Below are 18,894 nucleotides of genomic sequence, written 5' to 3' on the forward strand. Positions count from 1 at the left end.
CTTTCTAACTTATGTTCTAAAATTTGTTATTGTTATAAGAAGTTTCCCAATTACCAGAGAGTAGGGATTGGGAGGGGAAAAACTCTTGTTTCGCCCCTGATCCTGCACTTCCACTGCTTCAATAATTGCCTGCTGCAGTCCTGTGCAGTGTATGGTGACATCGTCAGGTTCTTTCTTTCCTTTCCTTCTCTTCCTTCCCTTTCCTTTCCCCTCCCTCCCTACTCTAGCTATAGCTGTTGGAAACACTTGGCTTTGTGCTTCACTCCCCCAACTTGCTGCTCAGTCTGAGAGGCTCCATTATAACCCTATAGAGCCTGTCTTGTCTTATTGTGCTTATTATGTTTGCATTTTAGAGTAATGGAGAAAGATCCCTTCCATGCAAACTGTTTACCCGTACATATAGGCACTCTAGTAGAGCTGAACAAAGCAAATGGTAAGTTTTTTTTTTTTATCTCAAATGGCAGTGAATCACATACTAGCTATGTAAGTGTGGTTTATTTTTTAGGTGAAGTTAGTGTTCTAAATATTATGGCTTTATATTTCCAGAACTTTTCTATCTTTCCCACAAACTGGTCGATTTATATCCTAATAATCCTGTAAGTATATCCCTTTAATTTACTATGTGCAGTACTATAACCCCTATTCTTCTTCCCTTGCATTCTTATTATTTGATTCTGCCCTGCATCTGTGAAGTGACCATTTTGTTTAAGGCTTTCTTTTCACAAATTGCTATATGTGAAGATGTTGCATGGCAGTATGTATTAAAATTCACCTTTTAGCTGAAGTGCAAGCTGTGAGACCAATGATCACTACTTTCTGTGATCAGCGCCGCCGCACAGTGACAGAGGAGCAGAGTTGTCACCATGGTCTATAGACAAATACTTTCTAAAAGGGAGAACTGATGGGGCAATATAAACACACAATAAACACACAATACAGCAAAAATACACAAATTTTATATATGACATCTAATAGCCATTGACCACAGCATTTATGTATTGGTCTTTCTCTGTCACCCTATTCTGTCCCTGCAAGACCTGGTTTTTTGGAAGCTGATGGCTTTCTATGGCAGCTAAGGGACTAATAGTGATCTCTATTGTCTACCATCTTAGTATGCTTACTAGGCTCTCCTGGAGGTAGGGCCTAATAACATACCTGTCATCCTTACACAGACAGGAGATAATACACTGCAATATTGAAAAACTGCATCTTGCCCTGCAGAAAATGTCATTACACAGTTCTGCGATCGGAAAATTGTTCCCCAAAGCACTGTTTCGTTACTTATATCCCATACTGGTGTCATACAACTTGTCCTGCAATAAATAAGCCCTCATATAATTATAGGATGATTATAAGATGAGATTCTCAGAAGGCTTGGAAAAATTAAACATTTGCCACATCATAAAAGCTGCAGTAAGAGGAAGTGTTATTCCCAGGGTGCACAGTTATTCCCAATACCAAGGGGATAACAAGCTATTCATCGGGATCTGACTGATGGGACCCTAATGATCATGTAACAGATAAAAACCGTTCCAGGAATTAATGGAGCATACTGCATATGCTTAGCTAGAGCTTCATTTATTCTTTATGGAGTTTCTAAACATTACAGTGCTTAGCTTTCCAGTGTTTGGAAGCCCAAAAGAGAAGTACAGACTTGTACTTGTACTTTAAATGGTGGGTGACCATCCTTTAAGTGCGGGGTTCCATAACTTTTGCCAGGAGTTGGATTGCCATGTTGCGGTTAACTACCACAATAGAATTAGTACAATATTAGTTAGTGTACTCAATGTATATACAGACAGCAGCTCCCTGTGTACCTCATAGAGCTAATATCAGACTCCCTTCCGCCTGGCTGTGTGTCCTGCGCTGTGGTGATTCTGTCCATAAGATGGCCGACATGGAGGAATATGTGACCATATTCTCCAAAGTCATATACATGTACATGTATATACAGTATTCTCCAAAGGCATATACATGCTCAGTGCTGGGGGCTGGGAGCGGGGCATGGTCTCATGCTCCTCCACGTAGACCATCTTATGGACAGAATCACTTCAGAACAGGGCAGCGCAATCCGGATTTCAGCTCTATGAGGTACACAGGGAGCTGCTGTCATAGGGCTGGGCAGTATACCGTGAAAATACCGATACCGTCACTGGCGTCGGTTAACCGACCTCAACTTTGCCCGACGGTATCTGCGGTATTTTCACCCTTCCCTGTCAGACGAACACTGACAGCCGCTCCGGCCACTCACACACAGAGCTCCTCGGTGTCTGAAGGAGCAGGTGGCATAGACAGCAGAGACCGGGGGGATCCATATCGTGCAGGAATCCCTAACTCCCAGCATCATCTATGGGACAGCATGAAGTGCTGAGGGTCCCGGGCTGCGCTCCCTTCCCTCCATCCTGTCACAGGGGAGGCAGCTGGTGGTGACTTGGGCAGGTTATCCTCCTACGCGACTCAGCCCGCGCGAACACACTCCCCTCCCGGCTGTTTGCATGTGGATTTCCTCGGTCACTGAAGAAGCAGGGGCCGCGGGAGCGGGTGATAGCGTCACTGCAAGTGCTGCAGCTGTACAGCGGGATCGGGGGCGTAGCGACGCTATCACCCGCTCCCGCGGCCCCTGCTTCTTCAGTGACTGAGGAAATCCACATGCAAGCCGCCGGGAGGGAAGTGTGTTCGCGCGGGCTGAGTCGGGTAGGAGGATAACCTGCCCAAGTCACCACCAGCTGCCTCCCCTGTGACAGGATGGAGGGAAGGGAGCGCAGCCCGGGACCCTCAGCACTTCATGCTGTCCCATAGAGTTGGGAGTTAGGGATTCCTGCACGATATGGATCCCCCCCGAGCTCCACGTGAAAGCGGGCAAGAGGTGTCAGGTGGGGGAATGCTCTGCGGGGCCTGGCGGCATCAGGGGGCCCGGGTGACCCAGCCCCCCTGACATCACATCATTTGCAGCATCTGGCGGCCTCCCGGACCTGCCGGGTGCTGCAAATGGCGTTCCGGACCTGTCACTTTAACTGCGTTCTGCCTCCAGTCACAAGAGGCCGCTCTCCCTCTTCAGCGCTTCGGAGCATGAGTGACGTCACTCATACTTTGAGAGCAGGATGAAGGAGACGCTGCAGTTGGGTGAGTAAAAGATTTTTATTTTGTTTTAACATGAGGATGCAGACATGGAGAAGGGGAGGAGGAGGATAGCTTCATTGGGGAGGGGGTTAATTAGAACGGATTGCCTACATTGGGTGTTAACTAATGGGACTGCCTACATGGAGGAGAGGGGGTTAATTTGCATGGGATTACCTACACTGGGGGTTAAATAACAGGCTTGCCTACATGGGGGAGAGGGGGTTAATTTACATGGGATTGCCCGAAGGGTGGGGGGTTAACTTGCATGCAATTGATTGCCCACATGGGGGGAGGGGGGTTACTTACATGGGGTTGCTTACACAGGGGGGGGGGGATTTACAAATCTACATGGGATTGCCTGCACTGGGGGTTAATTTACATGGGATTGCCTACATTGGGGGGGGGATGTTAAAGGGAACCTGTCACCCTGTGGCCCCAAGCAGGAACAGACATACCCTGCAATAAAGCTCAATATACTTACCACATCGCTGTCCGTTGCTGCCTGGGGCCACAGGGTGACAGGTTCCCTTTAATTTAAATGGGATTGCCTACACGGGGGGTTAACTAACAGGATTGCCTACATGGGGGGGAGAGGTAATTTGCAGGTGGAAGCCTGTATTAAGGAAGGGGTTAACCAAGGGAGATGCCTAGATGGGAAGGATGGAGGATAACTACCAGGGGAGATAACTGTAGGGGGAAACTACCAGGAAAGGTATCTATATGGAGGAGATACCTACAGAAGGGGGGCTAACTACCCAAGGAATTGACTACATAGGGGGAAATTAACTTCCAGGGGGGTAAATCACAGGGGGATGCCTACCAGGGACACTACCAATGGGAGAAATAGCTACATGGGGGATACTACCTACTAGGGGGTCTACCTGCACAGGGAGACCTAACTAATATACAGATGCACAGCGGGGGTATGACTACTATATAGGGGCACAGAGGGGCCTAACTACTATATGGGGGGGCACAGAAGGGTCTAACTCATGGGCCTCCAAACTGCGGCCCTCCAGCTGTTGCGAAACCACAACTCCCATAATGCCTGGACAACTAAAGCTTTGGATTTGGTTGTCCAGGCATGATGGGAAATGTAGTTTTGCAACAGCTGGAGGGCCGCAGTTTGGAGACCCAGGGTCTAACTACTTAATGAGGGACACAGCGGTCTTAACTACTATATGGATACAGAGGGGGGGCTAACTAGTATATGAGGGAATAGATGGAGCAAATAGATGTGTAGGATGATGGGGCATGAGTGAGGAGCCTAAACTGTTTGTCTGGCAGATCCTACTGAGAGAAGTCCTCATGGGGGCCCAGGCTGGATGGAGAAGAAGGGAAAAAGTGAGCAACTCCGATTGGAGAAGACGCCTCCTGTGAGTTATTGGCTGTAACTGCACTGTAATCACTTATGGTGTGTAGAGCTTATTTATGCCACTATATGGCCACTGGTGATATTGGACTGTGGATTTTATTCCGTAGCAGTGGTAGCATTATTCAGTATGTAGTGATAATAGTGAGAGGTGGTAATATTTGTCCCATGTAAAATCTGCAGAGAGGTGTCGTGGGGGGAATCTTCTGCAGAGAGGTGTCATGGGGGGAATGTTATGCCAGGAGGTGCTGTGAAGGGTACAGTGCTCTACAGAGAGGTGTTGTGGGGGAATTCTCCAAAGTAGTAAATACTCTGCAGGGAGTTGTACTGGGGGGGGGGGGGGGGGGGTTGGGGATATTCTGCAGAGATGTGCTGCATGGGTATGCTCTGCAGGGTGCCCTTGTAGGGGGGAAATGTTCTGCAAAGATCTGTCATGTGGGAGGCTGTAAGACAGTGATGTGGGACAATGGTCTGCAATGAAGGAGAGTAGCAAAAAGTTCTGCAGACTATCTTTTGTGAGAATGCTCTGCAAGGAGGTGTCACATGTGGGAATAGGATTATGGTAACCATGTGTAAACAGAGTAGAGAGGTGATGTTCTGTACAGTTATAGGATTATTACTATCGGTCTAGAGAGCTGACATCCTGTACAGTAACAGGGTTTATTACTTTCCAAGTCTGCACTGCTCCTACAGCTGTAGTATGTACATAGCTGTATACCTGTGTATACACATCCTGTAGTGTGAACATAACTTTATACCTTTGTATACACGTCCAGGTCTCTGCTGAGATAATAATGACTATAGACTAAATGGCACAGTTTTGTGTTGCTGCTCAGTGTGTTCCTTATTTATTTTTTGATTTATTGAATCAAAATTTTGCCAGTTTGGCACGGCCAAGTGGGTGTGGCTTGCAAAAAGGGGAGTGTCATAATTATTATTCAATTATCGTTACCGAGGATACATGTACGATTAACCGCGATATTGATTTAGGCCAATATCGCCCAGCCCTATGCTGTCAGTATATACAGTGAGTACACTTACTGAGGGTATGTTCACACTATGTATATGTCCGGCCGCATATTTTTCGCGGCTGGACATATACGTGTAAAACTCCGGCCGGAATTTACGCAAGTTGCGGCCGGCTACGTACGGTGTGCGAACTTGCGCTCATAATGTACGTACACTTCCCGAGCGGCGTACGTAGCGATCTGACAGCGTTATTTTACTAGGATATCTTCGGCTAGCCCCGGATACCCCACAGAACCTTTTGGATCAGCAAATCAAAGTGTCAAAAAGAAGAAATCACCACTCCGTACAGGACCGCATGTTACGCTTCGGGCGTAAGTTACAGCATTTCCGTCCCGAAACAATGGTCTGGTTCATTTTTTACGGCGCCGCATACGATCTGGGCGTAAGTTCTTACGTAGTGTGAACTGTGCAGCCGTAGATCCTATACTTTCCATTGTACGCAAACTACGTAAATCTCCGGCCGCTTATTCACGGAGCGCGCTACGGCCGGAAACTTACGTAGTGTGAACCTAGCCTGATACTGTACACTGAACTATTTTACTACAAAGTGGCCAACCCCTTTAAGAGTTTCCAATGTTTGGTGCTTAGGAAGGGGTTATAGAGGTAGGATCCCCACCCTTCATAACCTTTTGACTTCCTAGTAATTTGTTCTGTAAAATATTTGTATTGTAACTAATTGTGTTTTTCTTCACTACTTCAGGTTTCCTGGTTTGCTGTAGGGTGCTATTACCTCATGGTTGGGCATAAAAATGAACATGCCAGGCGATATCTAAGGTGGAAAGTACCTCCATTCTTTTTATTTTTTCAAAGTTTCATTTAAAACAAATTTAGGGTACAGAAAAAAGTAATGGGGTAAAATAACCAGGTGAAGTGAACAGTATACAGTCATAAAGAATATAAAGTTACATAATATTCAATAATCAGAACAATGGTAATGGATATCTGACATAGAAAACAGATCAGAGATGACTGACACTATTATCAGTGGCTTACAATAATACATCAAGGTTATCATCTCACAGTCTTAAGTTAACTACAAGCATGAGGGGGGGGGGGGGGGGAACAAGGGTATCACAGAGGAAGAAGTGAAGGGGGTGCCAGTGCGGTCCTCAATGGTAAATATAGAAAGATAGATGGTAGCATTTCTGTAAGCAAAAGACACACTGATGTACAGTTAAATAAGAGTCCCATATTCCAGTGTTTGTATGAACTCGAACCATGGGCCATTGAGCTCTTGTTCCTCCATTCTGCTTATAACTAGTATTTCCTCTACAGTCAGCCTCCCCCAGGCTTAAATGGCTGATAACAGAAAACAACGAATTGCATTTACCTGATTAAGTTACATTGTACCTGTCATGATGTTTCCTTACCCAGTCAGTGTGCTGTCTCTGCTGTTGATGGAATTTCAGATAACTATGGATACGAACACCCCTGGTCAGTTTAATGCTCGAGTCCTATTCTGAATCAATAGTGCTCATGCACGGAACCGTCCCAGTCAGTGATTAGCCGAGCGGACTGTCGCTTCTAAATGAGAGTGGTCACATTTAAAAAAATGGGCATTAAAGCCAAAATTAGCCTGGTCCTTAAAGGGGTTAATATAATCACATTCTCACTTATGATACTGAAATACTGTTGTGTTATATTGTAGCAAAGCCACCACATTAGAAAGAAGCTACGGGCCTGCGTGGATTGCATATGGTCACTCCTTTGCAGTGGAGAGTGAGCATGACCAGGCAATGGCTGCCTACTTCACTGCTGCACAACTGATGAAAGGGTATGTTGTTACATGTAATATATATATATATTCCTTGTCTGCCATACAATAAAGGAAGAGCCTGCATGGGAGGCCTGATCAGTAGGAGGCACAGAAATCACACCTTTTTAAAAGAATATGTCAGATGTGTTTTTCACATGAAACCCCTGACAATATTGGTGTTTATTGCTTATTTTGGTAATATTTTGAATTCTTCTTTTTATTTGTAGATGCCATTTGCCAATGTTGTATATTGGACTGGAGTATGGGCTTACCAATAATTCAAAGTTAGCAGAAAGATTTTTTAGCCAAGCCTTGAGTATCGCACCAGAAGATCCATTTGTGATGCATGAAGTTGGTGTAGTGGCGTTTCAAAATGGAGAGTAAGTATTAGAGGTTCTAGTCACCGTTAGTATTGTTTTGTATTGTCTTTTTTTGTTAATTTTCATTCCTGTTTCTGTTTGTTTTCTCTATAGCTGGAAAACTGCAGAGAAATGGTTCCTGGAAGCATTAGAAAAAATCAGAGCAATTGGCAATGAGGTAAAACTTTACTCAAAACATGAGCTGTTAGACTAGTTGGCATCACATGAAATCACAGGTAGCGTATTTTTCTTTGTTGTACAGGTTACAGTTGATAAGTGGGAACCTTTGCTGAACAACTTGGGTCATGTCCGAAGAAAGCTTAAGTAAGTAAATATAGTAATTGCAAATCATGGTTGTTTCCATGCCTGCAGGAAAAATCCAGGACTGTAATGTATAGTAGTTGTATCAAATTTAAAATAAATTGTATTCTTTTAAGTTTTATAGGCAATTATAGGCTGGTTAAATAAAAACCTTTTGCAATGTTATCACTGACAATGAAAGCATATATTTGTAATGCAATACTTGTGCAGTCATGCAAACTAGAGTGCAAAATGGTGGGCTTTATTCGGAATCTGTGTAAATGTTAGCATTTTAGGGACATTCCTGTTGTTTTTTAGGGCATTTCTGGAGTGAAGCATACTTGTTTTTATTTTGAAGTATGTGATAAGCTCAAGAGAATGGAGGGTTTCTGCGGCAAATCTCAACTTGACTTTTTCTTAAAGGGAATCTGCCACTAGGTTTATGCTGCCTTAAAGGGAACCTGTCACCCCCCGTACCGGGGTGACAGGCTCCCGACCCCCCGTTAGAGACCCCTATACTTACCTCATCCCCCCGGGTCCCGCTTCTGGATTCGGTCGGGTCCCGGAGATCTCAGCCGCTGCAGCCCGGCGCGCGCGCTGAGAGATGAGTCCAACACCCATAGAGAATGACAGGAGAGTCCAGCGCTCCGTCATTCTCTATGAGCGTTGGACTCATCTGTCAGCGCGCGCGCCGGGCTGCAGCGGCTGAGATCTCCGGGACCCGACCGAATCCAGAAGCGGGACCCGGCGGGATGAGGTAAGTATAGGGGTCTCTAACGGGGGGTCGGGAGCCTGTCACCCCGGCACGGGGGGTGACAGGTTCCCTTTAAAGGAGGGCAGAATAAGCTAGTGACAGAAATGCTGAACAGATTGGTTTATTATGGTGCATATACACAGAGAGAGATTTGTGAAGCCAAAGAGCCAGGAACAGACTATAAACAGGGAACAGGTCATAAAGGAAAGACTGAGATTTCTCCTCTTTTCAAATCCATTAAATAATCTGATAAATAATCAGATACATCTCTCTGTGTAAACACACCATTACTTACATCATTCTGTTCAGACATGTGGGAAATGCAGGAGAATGGGATTTGTGCCACACTACTCTCACCCCCCCCCCCCCCCCCCCCCCCCCCCCCCTTTAGCTGCTGATTGACAGTTGACTGCCTGTACACGGCATGAATAGATAACTGCCGATCAGCAGCTGATGGGCAGAGTTTGCTGTTGCTGATTTAAACCCAACTGAACATCTCTGGAAAGACCTGAAAATGGCATCCACGGACTGACCCCCATCCACTGTGACAGAGCTTGACAGGATCTCAAGAGAAGAATAACAGAAAATCCCCAAATCCAGTACAAACCTTGTGGTCTCATACCCAAGAAGACTGGAGTCTGGAATCACTGCCAAAGGGGCTTTAGCCAAGTACTGAGGAAAGGGTCTAAATACTTGCTGTACTTCAATGGAATATTTTAGTTTTTCTCCTTTCATTAAATTAGCAAAGATTTCTAACATCCTTTTTTTCACTTAGTTATTTTGACCACATATTGATGGGGAAAACTCTATTTTTATTATAGCACAAAGCCACAACATAAAATGTGAAAAGTGAAGGGTTCTGGAGACTTTTTAAATGCATTTTATTATGAAACTTCTGAAGTAGAGAACCAATAGACAATGCAGTCAGGTTTCTGCGGAAAAAAAATCTATATTTTGCTGGTTCCTTCTTCATTATCAAAGGGCACATTACATATCTTAAAGGGAACCTGTCACCCCCGTGCCGGGGTGAAGGCCACCCGACCCCCTGCTAGAGCCCTGGATACTTACCCCATCTTGCCAAGTCCCGGTCCTGGAGCTAGTCCCGGGACTGAGAGATCCTTGTCGGAAGCCCGGCGTGCGCGCTGCATAGATGAGTCCGATGCCTGTAAACAATGAATGGAGCCATCATTCTCTATGAGCGTCGGACTCATCTCTGCAGCGCGTGCGTCGGCCTTCTGACAAGGATCTCTCCGTCCCGGGACCGGCTCCAGGAGCGTGACTTGGCAAGATAGGGTAAGTATCCGGGGCTCTAGCAGGGGGTCGAGCGGCCTTCAGGTTCCCTTTAACTTTACCAGATTCATTTATATCTGTAAACAGTACATGCAGTGTAATCTGAATTATTTTTCTTCTTTTACTATAGAAAGTACGAAGATGCTTTGGAATATCATCGCCAGGCCCTGGTTCTTATACCACAAAATGCATCCACTTATTCTGCCATTGGATACATACATAGTTTAATGGGAAACTTTGAAAGTGCAATTGATTATTTTCACACGGTGAGATTATAGATCGTATAGTTTTACATTATAAATGGCACATGTATGAATCCTTTTAGTTTACATCAAGGCCATATGAATCCTGTCGGCCAGATAGCTATCAGACTAACTTTTTGAACCACCTGTTCCACTGCTGTCTATGTGCTTTGTGTGGTTTTGCAGTTCAGCACAATATACTTGAAAAGTTTATTATTTTTGCTTTATGTTGATAAATACATTTTAAAGAGATTGTCCAGCCCCCAATATTTTTTTTTTAACAGTTGTTTAGGGTCCCATTAGACGAAGCGACTTTTTGTTGTCCCTGATTAACCATAGCAAATGAGCGCATTTGGAAATGACCTGAAATCATTCACCATAACACACAGAGCAATAGTAATTTACAGTCGTAATTAAAATTGTCACCACGATCGTTTACTTCTCCTTATCCCAGCAAATGAAGGAACAAAGTGTACACTTAGTGAACGATTGTGACTGCGGGGGTCCTGATCAGTTTCCCTGACAGCTGGAGGTCTTTAACCTAGATCTGTGTTGCCCAATCGGTGATCTATCTCTAGAGTCTGCCTCAGGTAGACTCTAGTAGCAGAGTGCCAATCTCACTGATCATTGCTATGCAATAGCATAGTATTGACCAGTATAAGCAATCTAATAATTGCTTCTAAGTCCCCTAAGGACTTTTAAAAGCTTTTTAAAAGTCGTACAAAGCCCCTCCCCAATAAAAGTTAAAATTGCCCCCCTTTCCCATTTTACCAACAAAAATATGTAAAGAAAATAAATAAATATTTGGTATTTTAGCATGCTGTATTGTCCAAACAATTCAAATGTATAATATTTATTATTAATAAATATAAAATTGTTTCTACTTGGCAAACAGCATAAATGAAAGGAAAGAAAGGCCCAGAATTTTTTTTTCACATTATATATCGTAAAAAATTTATAACACAATCAAAAAGTCCCATTCACACCAATATGGTACCAATAAAAACTATAGATCATGAGCAAACGGCTCTGTAGGTGAAAAAGTTATGGCTCTTAGGTGGCGAGGAGGAGAGCACTGTTTTAGTGTGATCTGGGCATATGTGCATCAGTGACCTTTGGTAGTGTACAATTTTCTTTATGTGGAACATCATTTTCAGTAAAGTGCTATTGTCATTAAAAAAAAACAACTTGATACAGACCCTTTTAAGTTTTTACAATGTTATCTCTTGTCTACTAAAGTGGTAATGCTACAAAATGTTATTTGTGCAGGACATATAATTCTCTTGTTCTCTTGAACGTGATGAAAAAATTTTATTTCCCCCCCCCCCCCCCAGGCACTTGGTCTAAGAAGAGATGATACATTTTCTGTTACGATGCTTGGACATTGCATAGAAATGTACATTGGTGATTCAGAAGCATACATAGGTAAGAAGTGTCAAATTCTTAGATGTTCACACCTGATTAGTCAATTCTAGTTGCTGAATTTATTTGATTAGAATTGCCAGCAGCACTTGAAGACCGGATTGACAGACTCCATGCTCCTCCCATAGTGAGAAAATTTCGTCAAGCTTGGGGTTTCTCCATAAAGGCATATAGAGGGTCAAAATCCTGTAATATCTAACAGCTTTTTGGCCCTGTCCCATACCTAGTCCAATACTTAATAATCTGGACCATTTACTAGTCTTCAATGAGAGACATAACATAAGGTAGTGTGGACCGGACATCCCCTATATACAACAGGATGTCGTCGGTGTATAATGATATTCTCTCATTCCTGCTCCCTCTTTGAAACCCTCTGAATATCTGTGATGACCGCACTAGACACGCCAGAGGCTCCATTGCCAGAACAAAAAAGAGTTGTGCACAAGCCAAAAAGACAGAAATGGCTGCACATCACACCCATGGCTGACACGAAAGCTTATTCAGCTACATTTAAAACAAACATCAGAAGTTATTATATAATTTGGCCAAACCATATTGCCTCATGTACCACGTGCAGGTCTTCTAATACACATGAGTTCCTAACCAAAAAACATCACTGTGCCGGTCAGCGACCACAATCCCCGCAAAACGTGCACAAGCAGAGAAAGGGGAGCCACGGAATGGCCCTGCAACCCCATTGTCACAGGACCAGACCCTAAAGGGCCCCCCCGGACCCCACAGGCGCCACCGGCGGAAAAAGTGGACGCCAAGCAACACAAGTGTGAAAAAGCTCTTACCTCTCTCTCCATTCCTCTGCAGGTAGAATGGGAGAATACTAGGAGATCCTCCCCTTATGTACACAGGTGCTTCCTGCTAATTTGGATCACATGGGTCTTACAAAGCACGAGTGCTAGCCACAATGAAAAAAGGGACAGAATACATAAAATATGCACAAGCCAAAAAGACAGAAATGGCTGCACATCGCACCCATGGCTGACACGAAAGCTTATTCAGCTACATTTAAAACCAACATCAGAAGTTAGTATATTATTTGGCCAAACCATATTGCCTCATGTACCACGTGCAGGTCTTCTGATACACGAGTCCCTGACCAAAAAACATCACTATGCCTGTCAGCGACCACAATCCCCGCAAAACGTGCGCAAGCAGAGAAAGGGGGGCCACGGAATGGCCCTGCAACCCCATTGTCACAGGACCAGACCCTAAAAGGCCCCCCCGGACCACGCAGGCGCCATTAACTTCTGATGTTGGTTTTAAATGTAGCTGAATAAGCTTTCGTGTCAGCCATGGGTGCGATGTGCAGCCGTTTCTGTCTTTTTGGCTAGTGCATATTTTATGTATTCTGTCCCTTTTTTCATTGTGGCTAGCACTCGTGCTTTGTAAGACCCATGTGATCCAAATTAGCAGGAAGCACCTGTGTACATAAGGGGAGGATCTCATAGTATTCTCCCATTCTACCTGCAGAGGAATGGAGAGAGAGGTAAGAGCTTGTTCACACTTGTGTTGCTTGGCGTCCACTTTTTCCGCCTGCGAGGTCCGGGGGGGCCTTTTAGGGTCTGGTCCTGTGACAATGGGGTTGCAGGGCCATTCCGTGGCCCCCCTTCTCTGCTTGCGCACGTTTTGCAGGGATTGTGGTCGCTGACCGGCACGGTGATGATTTTTGGTTAGGGACTCATGTGTATTAGAAGACCTGCACGTGGTACATGAGACAATATGGTTTGGCCAAATTATATACTAACTTCTGATGTTGGTTTTAAATGTAGCTAAATAAGCTTTTGTGTCAGCCATGGGTGCGATGTGCAGCCATTTCTGTCTTTTTGGCTTGTGCACAAAAAAGAGTTGTGACAGCAGACACCCCTGTCGCATCCGATGCTCCAACGTGGGCCACTCGGTCATTATTCCGCCATTAACCTTAATTCTTGCCCTAGGCCCTTGCCCCAGGCCCAAAACCAAAGTGGTGTATAAATGCCCACAAAAAGCTCCACTCTGAAACCACTACTGCACAGACCTCCCCCCCCCCCCCCCCCCCCCCTTTACGCAGCTGTAGATTGAGGTGTAATCTGCAAAGGTTCAGGGATGTGGACCTATCTGCCATAAATCCTGATTGGTCAGGGTGTACCAATGTTGGGATTATAGCTGTTAACCTATTTGCTAGTATGTGGGCCACAAGTTTGACATCACATGTCAGCAAAGAGATAGTCCTATAGGAGACCGGCAGCCCTTTCCTGGTCCTTTCCAGGTTCAGGTAATACCACTATTATCACCTCTCTCATAGACTGTGGTAATATTCCAGGTTGAAGTGCCTCATTGATATACTGCTACATGGTGTGGAAGAAGATTCTCTGCATGTTTGTTAAAAACTTTTTCAGTTAGACCATCTCTACCTGGAGCCTTTTTATTAGCTATGGATTTTAGGGCCTCCTCCAGCTCTTCTTTTGTTAGGCGTTTGTCTTGATCTTCCCTCACGTTGTTTGTTAGCTTAGGCATGCATATGGGTTTCAGAAAGTCATCTAACTCTGCATCCCCCAATGTGACCCTGGATTTATAGACCTCAACATAATAATTTAAAATGTTTAAAATATCTAAGTCCACTGTAACTGTCTGACCCTCATTAGACTGCAGTTCTAAAATGTGGTTGGGACCCGCCTGAGAGGTGACCACTGTGGTCAATAAGTGACCTGCAATCTCCCCTTTTTTGTTTAATAAAAAAACGCTTATTTTCAGCAGTTTGTAACAGATGATCCTTATACTGAGCCTGGGAATTTAACCAACACTTTTCCTTTTCTCTCATGGGTGATAAAATGTATGCCCTCTCAGAGTCTGCCACTAGTGAGAGAGTCTACCACTGGAGAGAGTTAACTAATTCACGCGACCTGGATTTATGAGCACTTGTTTTCTGTATGTATTGACCACACACAAACACCTTTAAGAATTCCTAGGCCCAGCAAAGAGACGTGGATCCTACATTGTTTCTCAGAAACTCTTTAATCGCTGTAGCTATTACTACATCAGTATGCACCAATTGTAGCCAAATAAGGTGGAATCTCCAGGGTAGGGCACATATACCTCCCCTCCTTCCCATGAACAATTCCACCTTAAGGCCATGTTCACACTAGGTAAGAGACCGGCCGTTCTGTGACCCCGGCTAGGTCACGAAACGGCCGGTCTCTGGCCGGATCATCTCGGCCAGTACCGGCTGGATGATCTTTCCGGCCGCAGAGCTCTGATGCGGGCGCATCAGCGCGCGCCCGCATCAGGGCTTCCCATAGCCGGAGCCGCTTGCTTCACTGTGTGTTTATTCCGGCGCCGCATGGGATCCCAGCCGGAGTGTATACGATGTGGGTACGCTCCAGCCGGGATCCCATTGAAAATAAGACTATGTTCCACCCGCAAAACTACGGCCCTAGTTCTGCGGCAAAACTACGGCCGTAGTTTTACGTAGTGTGATCATAGCCTGAAAGGGGAATGGTCTGAAATACTACAAGGGAGGTATCAATTCTTGATAAACCTAGAGTAGCATGAATATTGATTCTGATCAGGGTGTTTTATCTGCCAAAAGTTGCATAACCCTGACTCTTCTACCAATCTATTAAATATAGTAGGCTGCGACTCCGATATAGTATTATTGCTTGAGCACTTATGTAGGTGGGGTAACAATACAATATTATCTTTAATGATTAGAGTTGGTACCTTAAGCACTGTAGTTAAAAAAAAAAAAAAAAAAGTACCCTTATATACACTTCTCCTGAAAAGGGTGGGGGAATATAAATTGTGATCAATATTATCTGCGCATGGAACACTAAGCGGTGCAAGCGAACAAATCTTCCCTCTGAGTCATTACTTTACTGTCAGTACTTTAAAGGGGTTGCCCAGCGAAAATCTTTTTCTTTCAAATCAACTGGTGTCATAAAGATTTGTAATTTACTTCTATTTACTTCCAGTACTTATCAGCTGCTGTATGTCATGCAAGAAATGTTGTTTTATTTTTAGTCTGACACACTGCTCTCTGCTGACATCTCTGGCTAAGACAGAAACTCTGTCTCTGTTTTCTATGAATCCCCATAGAAAACCTCTCCTGCTTTGGACAGTTCCTGTCTCGGCCAGAGATGTCAGTAGAGAGCACTGTGTCAGACTGAAAATAGAACAGCATTTCCTGCAGGACATACAGCAGATAATAAGTATGGAAAGACTAGAGATTTTTTTAATAGAAGTAAATTACAAATCTGTATAACTTTCTGTAACCAGTTGATTTGAAAGAAAAGGATTTTTGCTGGACAACCCCTTTGAAGCTTCGAAATAGTATCATTTTATGTATAAGAATACATGTGTGGAATAGACCGAATGATAAGCCTGTTGCACAATATGTATAGGTTTATCTTTAGTTAGATGTGTCTTGGAGAGACACATTATTGAAGGTTGGTGCTGTTGCATATAGGAGAATATAGCATACCATTTATTAGCATCTCTAGCTCCTCTAATGTTACATCCTAAGACTTTAGACCCCATGCTTTATAATGGTAAACCACTATACAATAGGATACCCCATTTTCTATTTCACATTCATATAGAATATAAAATAGAGAGTATGCATCCCTTTAATATAAATGTGAAAAGAAACCAAGAACAGAAAAATATAACAACATTGTCCCATCCTCAGGGATCTGGGGGCTAACCTAACATCTTGACCCCGACCAAAATGTATTAGGAATGTAACTACAGTGGTACCTTGGTTTAAGAGTTACTTGGTTTAAGAGCGTTTTGGTTTAAGAGCTCACAGTTTTTCAAAATTGTGACTTGGTTTAAGAGCATTGCTTTGGTTTAAGAGCTCCCTGTACTGGGTGGGAGCGTAAATGGAGGAGGGGCATGGTCTGCATAGCTGGGTCTACGGCACTCTGACCCAGGAAGTCTCCCTCACCTTCCAAATCATAGCACATGCACTTCAGGCTGGGGCTTGCATCAGGGGACAGGACTGTGGAGGTAATCTCCTCATAGCTGTAACTTCTCTCTCCCCAGACAGAGTGCCGCATGTATGTGCCCACATCTGCCCTGCTCATTCCTTCATGCTCCCTGCAGTCTGTCAGCCCTTGTGTTTTTTCCATCCTCTCAATTACTGTACAGAAACTTACAGTTTCTGAATGTTTGTTTCATCTGTTTTACATGTTAGGGTGCGTTTACACAGAAAGATTTATCTGACAGATTTTGGAAGCCAAAGCCAGTAATGGATTTAAAAAGAGGATAGATCCCAGTCTTTCCTTTATGACCTGATCCCTGTTTATAGTCTGTTCCTGGTTTTGGCTTCCAAGATCTGTCAGATAAATCTGTCTGTGTAAACACACCATTATTCAGAATAATAAATCATTATTTTCCTTAGTCCCTCCTCTGCACCTGCTTCAGTTCAACCATATCTTATATACAGGTGCCAAAATTGAGTTATTTAGCCAACATTTCTGTAACTATCTCATAACATTATTTTCTTTTTAGGAACAGAAATAAAAGACAAGTTAAGATGTTATGACTTTGACGTCCATACAATGAAAACCTTGAAGAACATCATTTCACCTCCCTGGGAAGATAGGGAATTTGATTTTGAACGTCAATCCCTTGATGAAAGTAGTATCATGGCCTTGGAAACATCTCATCTGCTACCTAAGTCATCTGATGCCAAATCACCAATGGAAGAAGCACTTGAGATTGAGATGAATGAAAGTGATATGATGCTCGAGACATCAATGTCTGACCACAGCTCATAAATAGTAGAGCATTATGGCTGCTTATACTACTTGGGACTTGAAGTCTAGATATTTGATAGTGGACTGGCACACCGCGTATTGCCTGAAATGGGAAAGAAGCCTTTGCTTCATCACAGGAGTTCTAGTGAAGCTCGGTGAGCTATGAGCTGCTGGTTTCCCCTGTTGGAAACTCTTTAATGGTAGGTTACCTTAAAAGGTTTTACATTTTTAGTGTTGTAAAATGTATTTCACATATTACTTTTTTTAAACATTGTACTGTGGATGATTGTATTACACTGCTGTATACCTGATCACATGTAAAAGAAAAATCTTTTAATGTGTTACATTTGTTGTCCACGGACCACTCTGGTTTGATAATGTGAAATTTCTTTACTCTGAAATGTACAACTTGCACCAAATTTGTTTTGTCCACAATAAATGACTGGATGGACAAAACATTTTTTATTTGTTTGTTTTCTATGTATTAAATGTATCACCTCCAGCTAAGTTATTTTGTGTGTATTTCTGGCAAATGTAGTAATTATTTTCTCATTCCCATGCCTTTTCATGAGTTGTTTGGTATTTTATTAGAAGGCTTTACATTAGATTTTTGGTCTTTGGAGCTCCAGTTACATGAGTATTAGTGAGGATGTGTTCTGTTGTCTGCATTTCCAATTCTTCTTAAAAGTGTTCATTTAAAGACTTTGAGGGTCTGTACAGTCCAGCAGCTCCACACATTATCCTATACTGCTAGCCAGAACCCAGCAGGTGGCAATGCCCATAAGCATATCAAGAAGTCTAGCCAAATGTGTAAAAATCTTTTTAAATCATGCTGTCAAAAATATTGTACAGTAATATACCACTACTTTGCCTCTTAGCTGCATAGAAAATTAGAGGGGTTATATAACAAATCTTTTATAGGCTGTGAGTAAGGACTTGTTCAGAGAGGCTAGGACCAGAGTCTTTGTTTGTACCCATTTTAATGGCATTAATAAAAAGATTTTATAAAAATTTGGCTGCAATACGAGGTTACCCAATGTGCCAGTCAAAATTCCAAGTCAGTAAGCTCATCCATTTGTCTTTTGTTTCTCAAGCAGGTGGTGATCTTTTTATCATTTCAGTGGCTTGGAACTTTAAACACTGTACTATTACTAACTCGTCTACTACTATAGACCACTACAGAACATTATTTGATCTACCTACCAGTCCTCCTGCTCTTAACGCTAAGTAACGTACATAAATTCACTAAAACTACACCCCCTGACTGACAAATAAAAAACACCCAAGAAGTTTTTGCTGGAATCACATAAAAGTTTGACTTTCTCTTACGAACTCTGTGCTCCCCACCTGAACTGGAGACAAGAGTCGTGTTGTCTCTGAAAGAAAGTGGCCATGTTTTTTTTTAATGCTGGATAACCCCTTTAGCTGACACATTTATTAAACAAACCATTACTTTTTTGACGGGTTTTGTATTCTAATAATCCTACACCACTATTGTGG

At 43.4% G+C, this 18,894-nt stretch overlaps 1 protein-coding gene across 3 annotated transcripts in view; it reads left to right on the forward strand.

Annotated features, from left to right (window-relative positions):
* CDC16 (cell division cycle 16) overlaps positions 1 to 18,405 on the forward strand; it is a 31,546-nt gene extending 13,141 nt beyond the window's left edge. For all 3 annotated transcript variants that reach the window (XM_069970901.1, XM_069970903.1, XM_069970902.1), the window contains 10 exons: positions 354 to 433; positions 547 to 596; positions 6,222 to 6,295; positions 7,170 to 7,295; positions 7,505 to 7,657; positions 7,751 to 7,814; positions 7,899 to 7,960; positions 10,111 to 10,246; positions 11,557 to 11,647; positions 17,147 to 18,405. In XM_069970901.1, coding sequence (XP_069827002.1) covers positions 354 to 433; positions 547 to 596; positions 6,222 to 6,295; positions 7,170 to 7,295; positions 7,505 to 7,657; positions 7,751 to 7,814; positions 7,899 to 7,960; positions 10,111 to 10,246; positions 11,557 to 11,647; positions 17,147 to 17,415 — 1,105 coding nt within the window. In that variant the 3' untranslated portion in view covers positions 17,416 to 18,405. The remainder of the gene's footprint in view (positions 1 to 353; positions 434 to 546; positions 597 to 6,221; positions 6,296 to 7,169; positions 7,296 to 7,504; positions 7,658 to 7,750; positions 7,815 to 7,898; positions 7,961 to 10,110; positions 10,247 to 11,556; positions 11,648 to 17,146) is intronic.
* The last annotated feature ends 489 nt before the right edge of the window (positions 18,406 to 18,894 follow it).

This window comes from Dendropsophus ebraccatus, chromosome 5 (assembly GCF_027789765.1).
Source record: "Dendropsophus ebraccatus isolate aDenEbr1 chromosome 5, aDenEbr1.pat, whole genome shotgun sequence".
Lineage (NCBI taxonomy): Eukaryota > Metazoa > Chordata > Amphibia > Anura > Hylidae > Dendropsophus > Dendropsophus ebraccatus.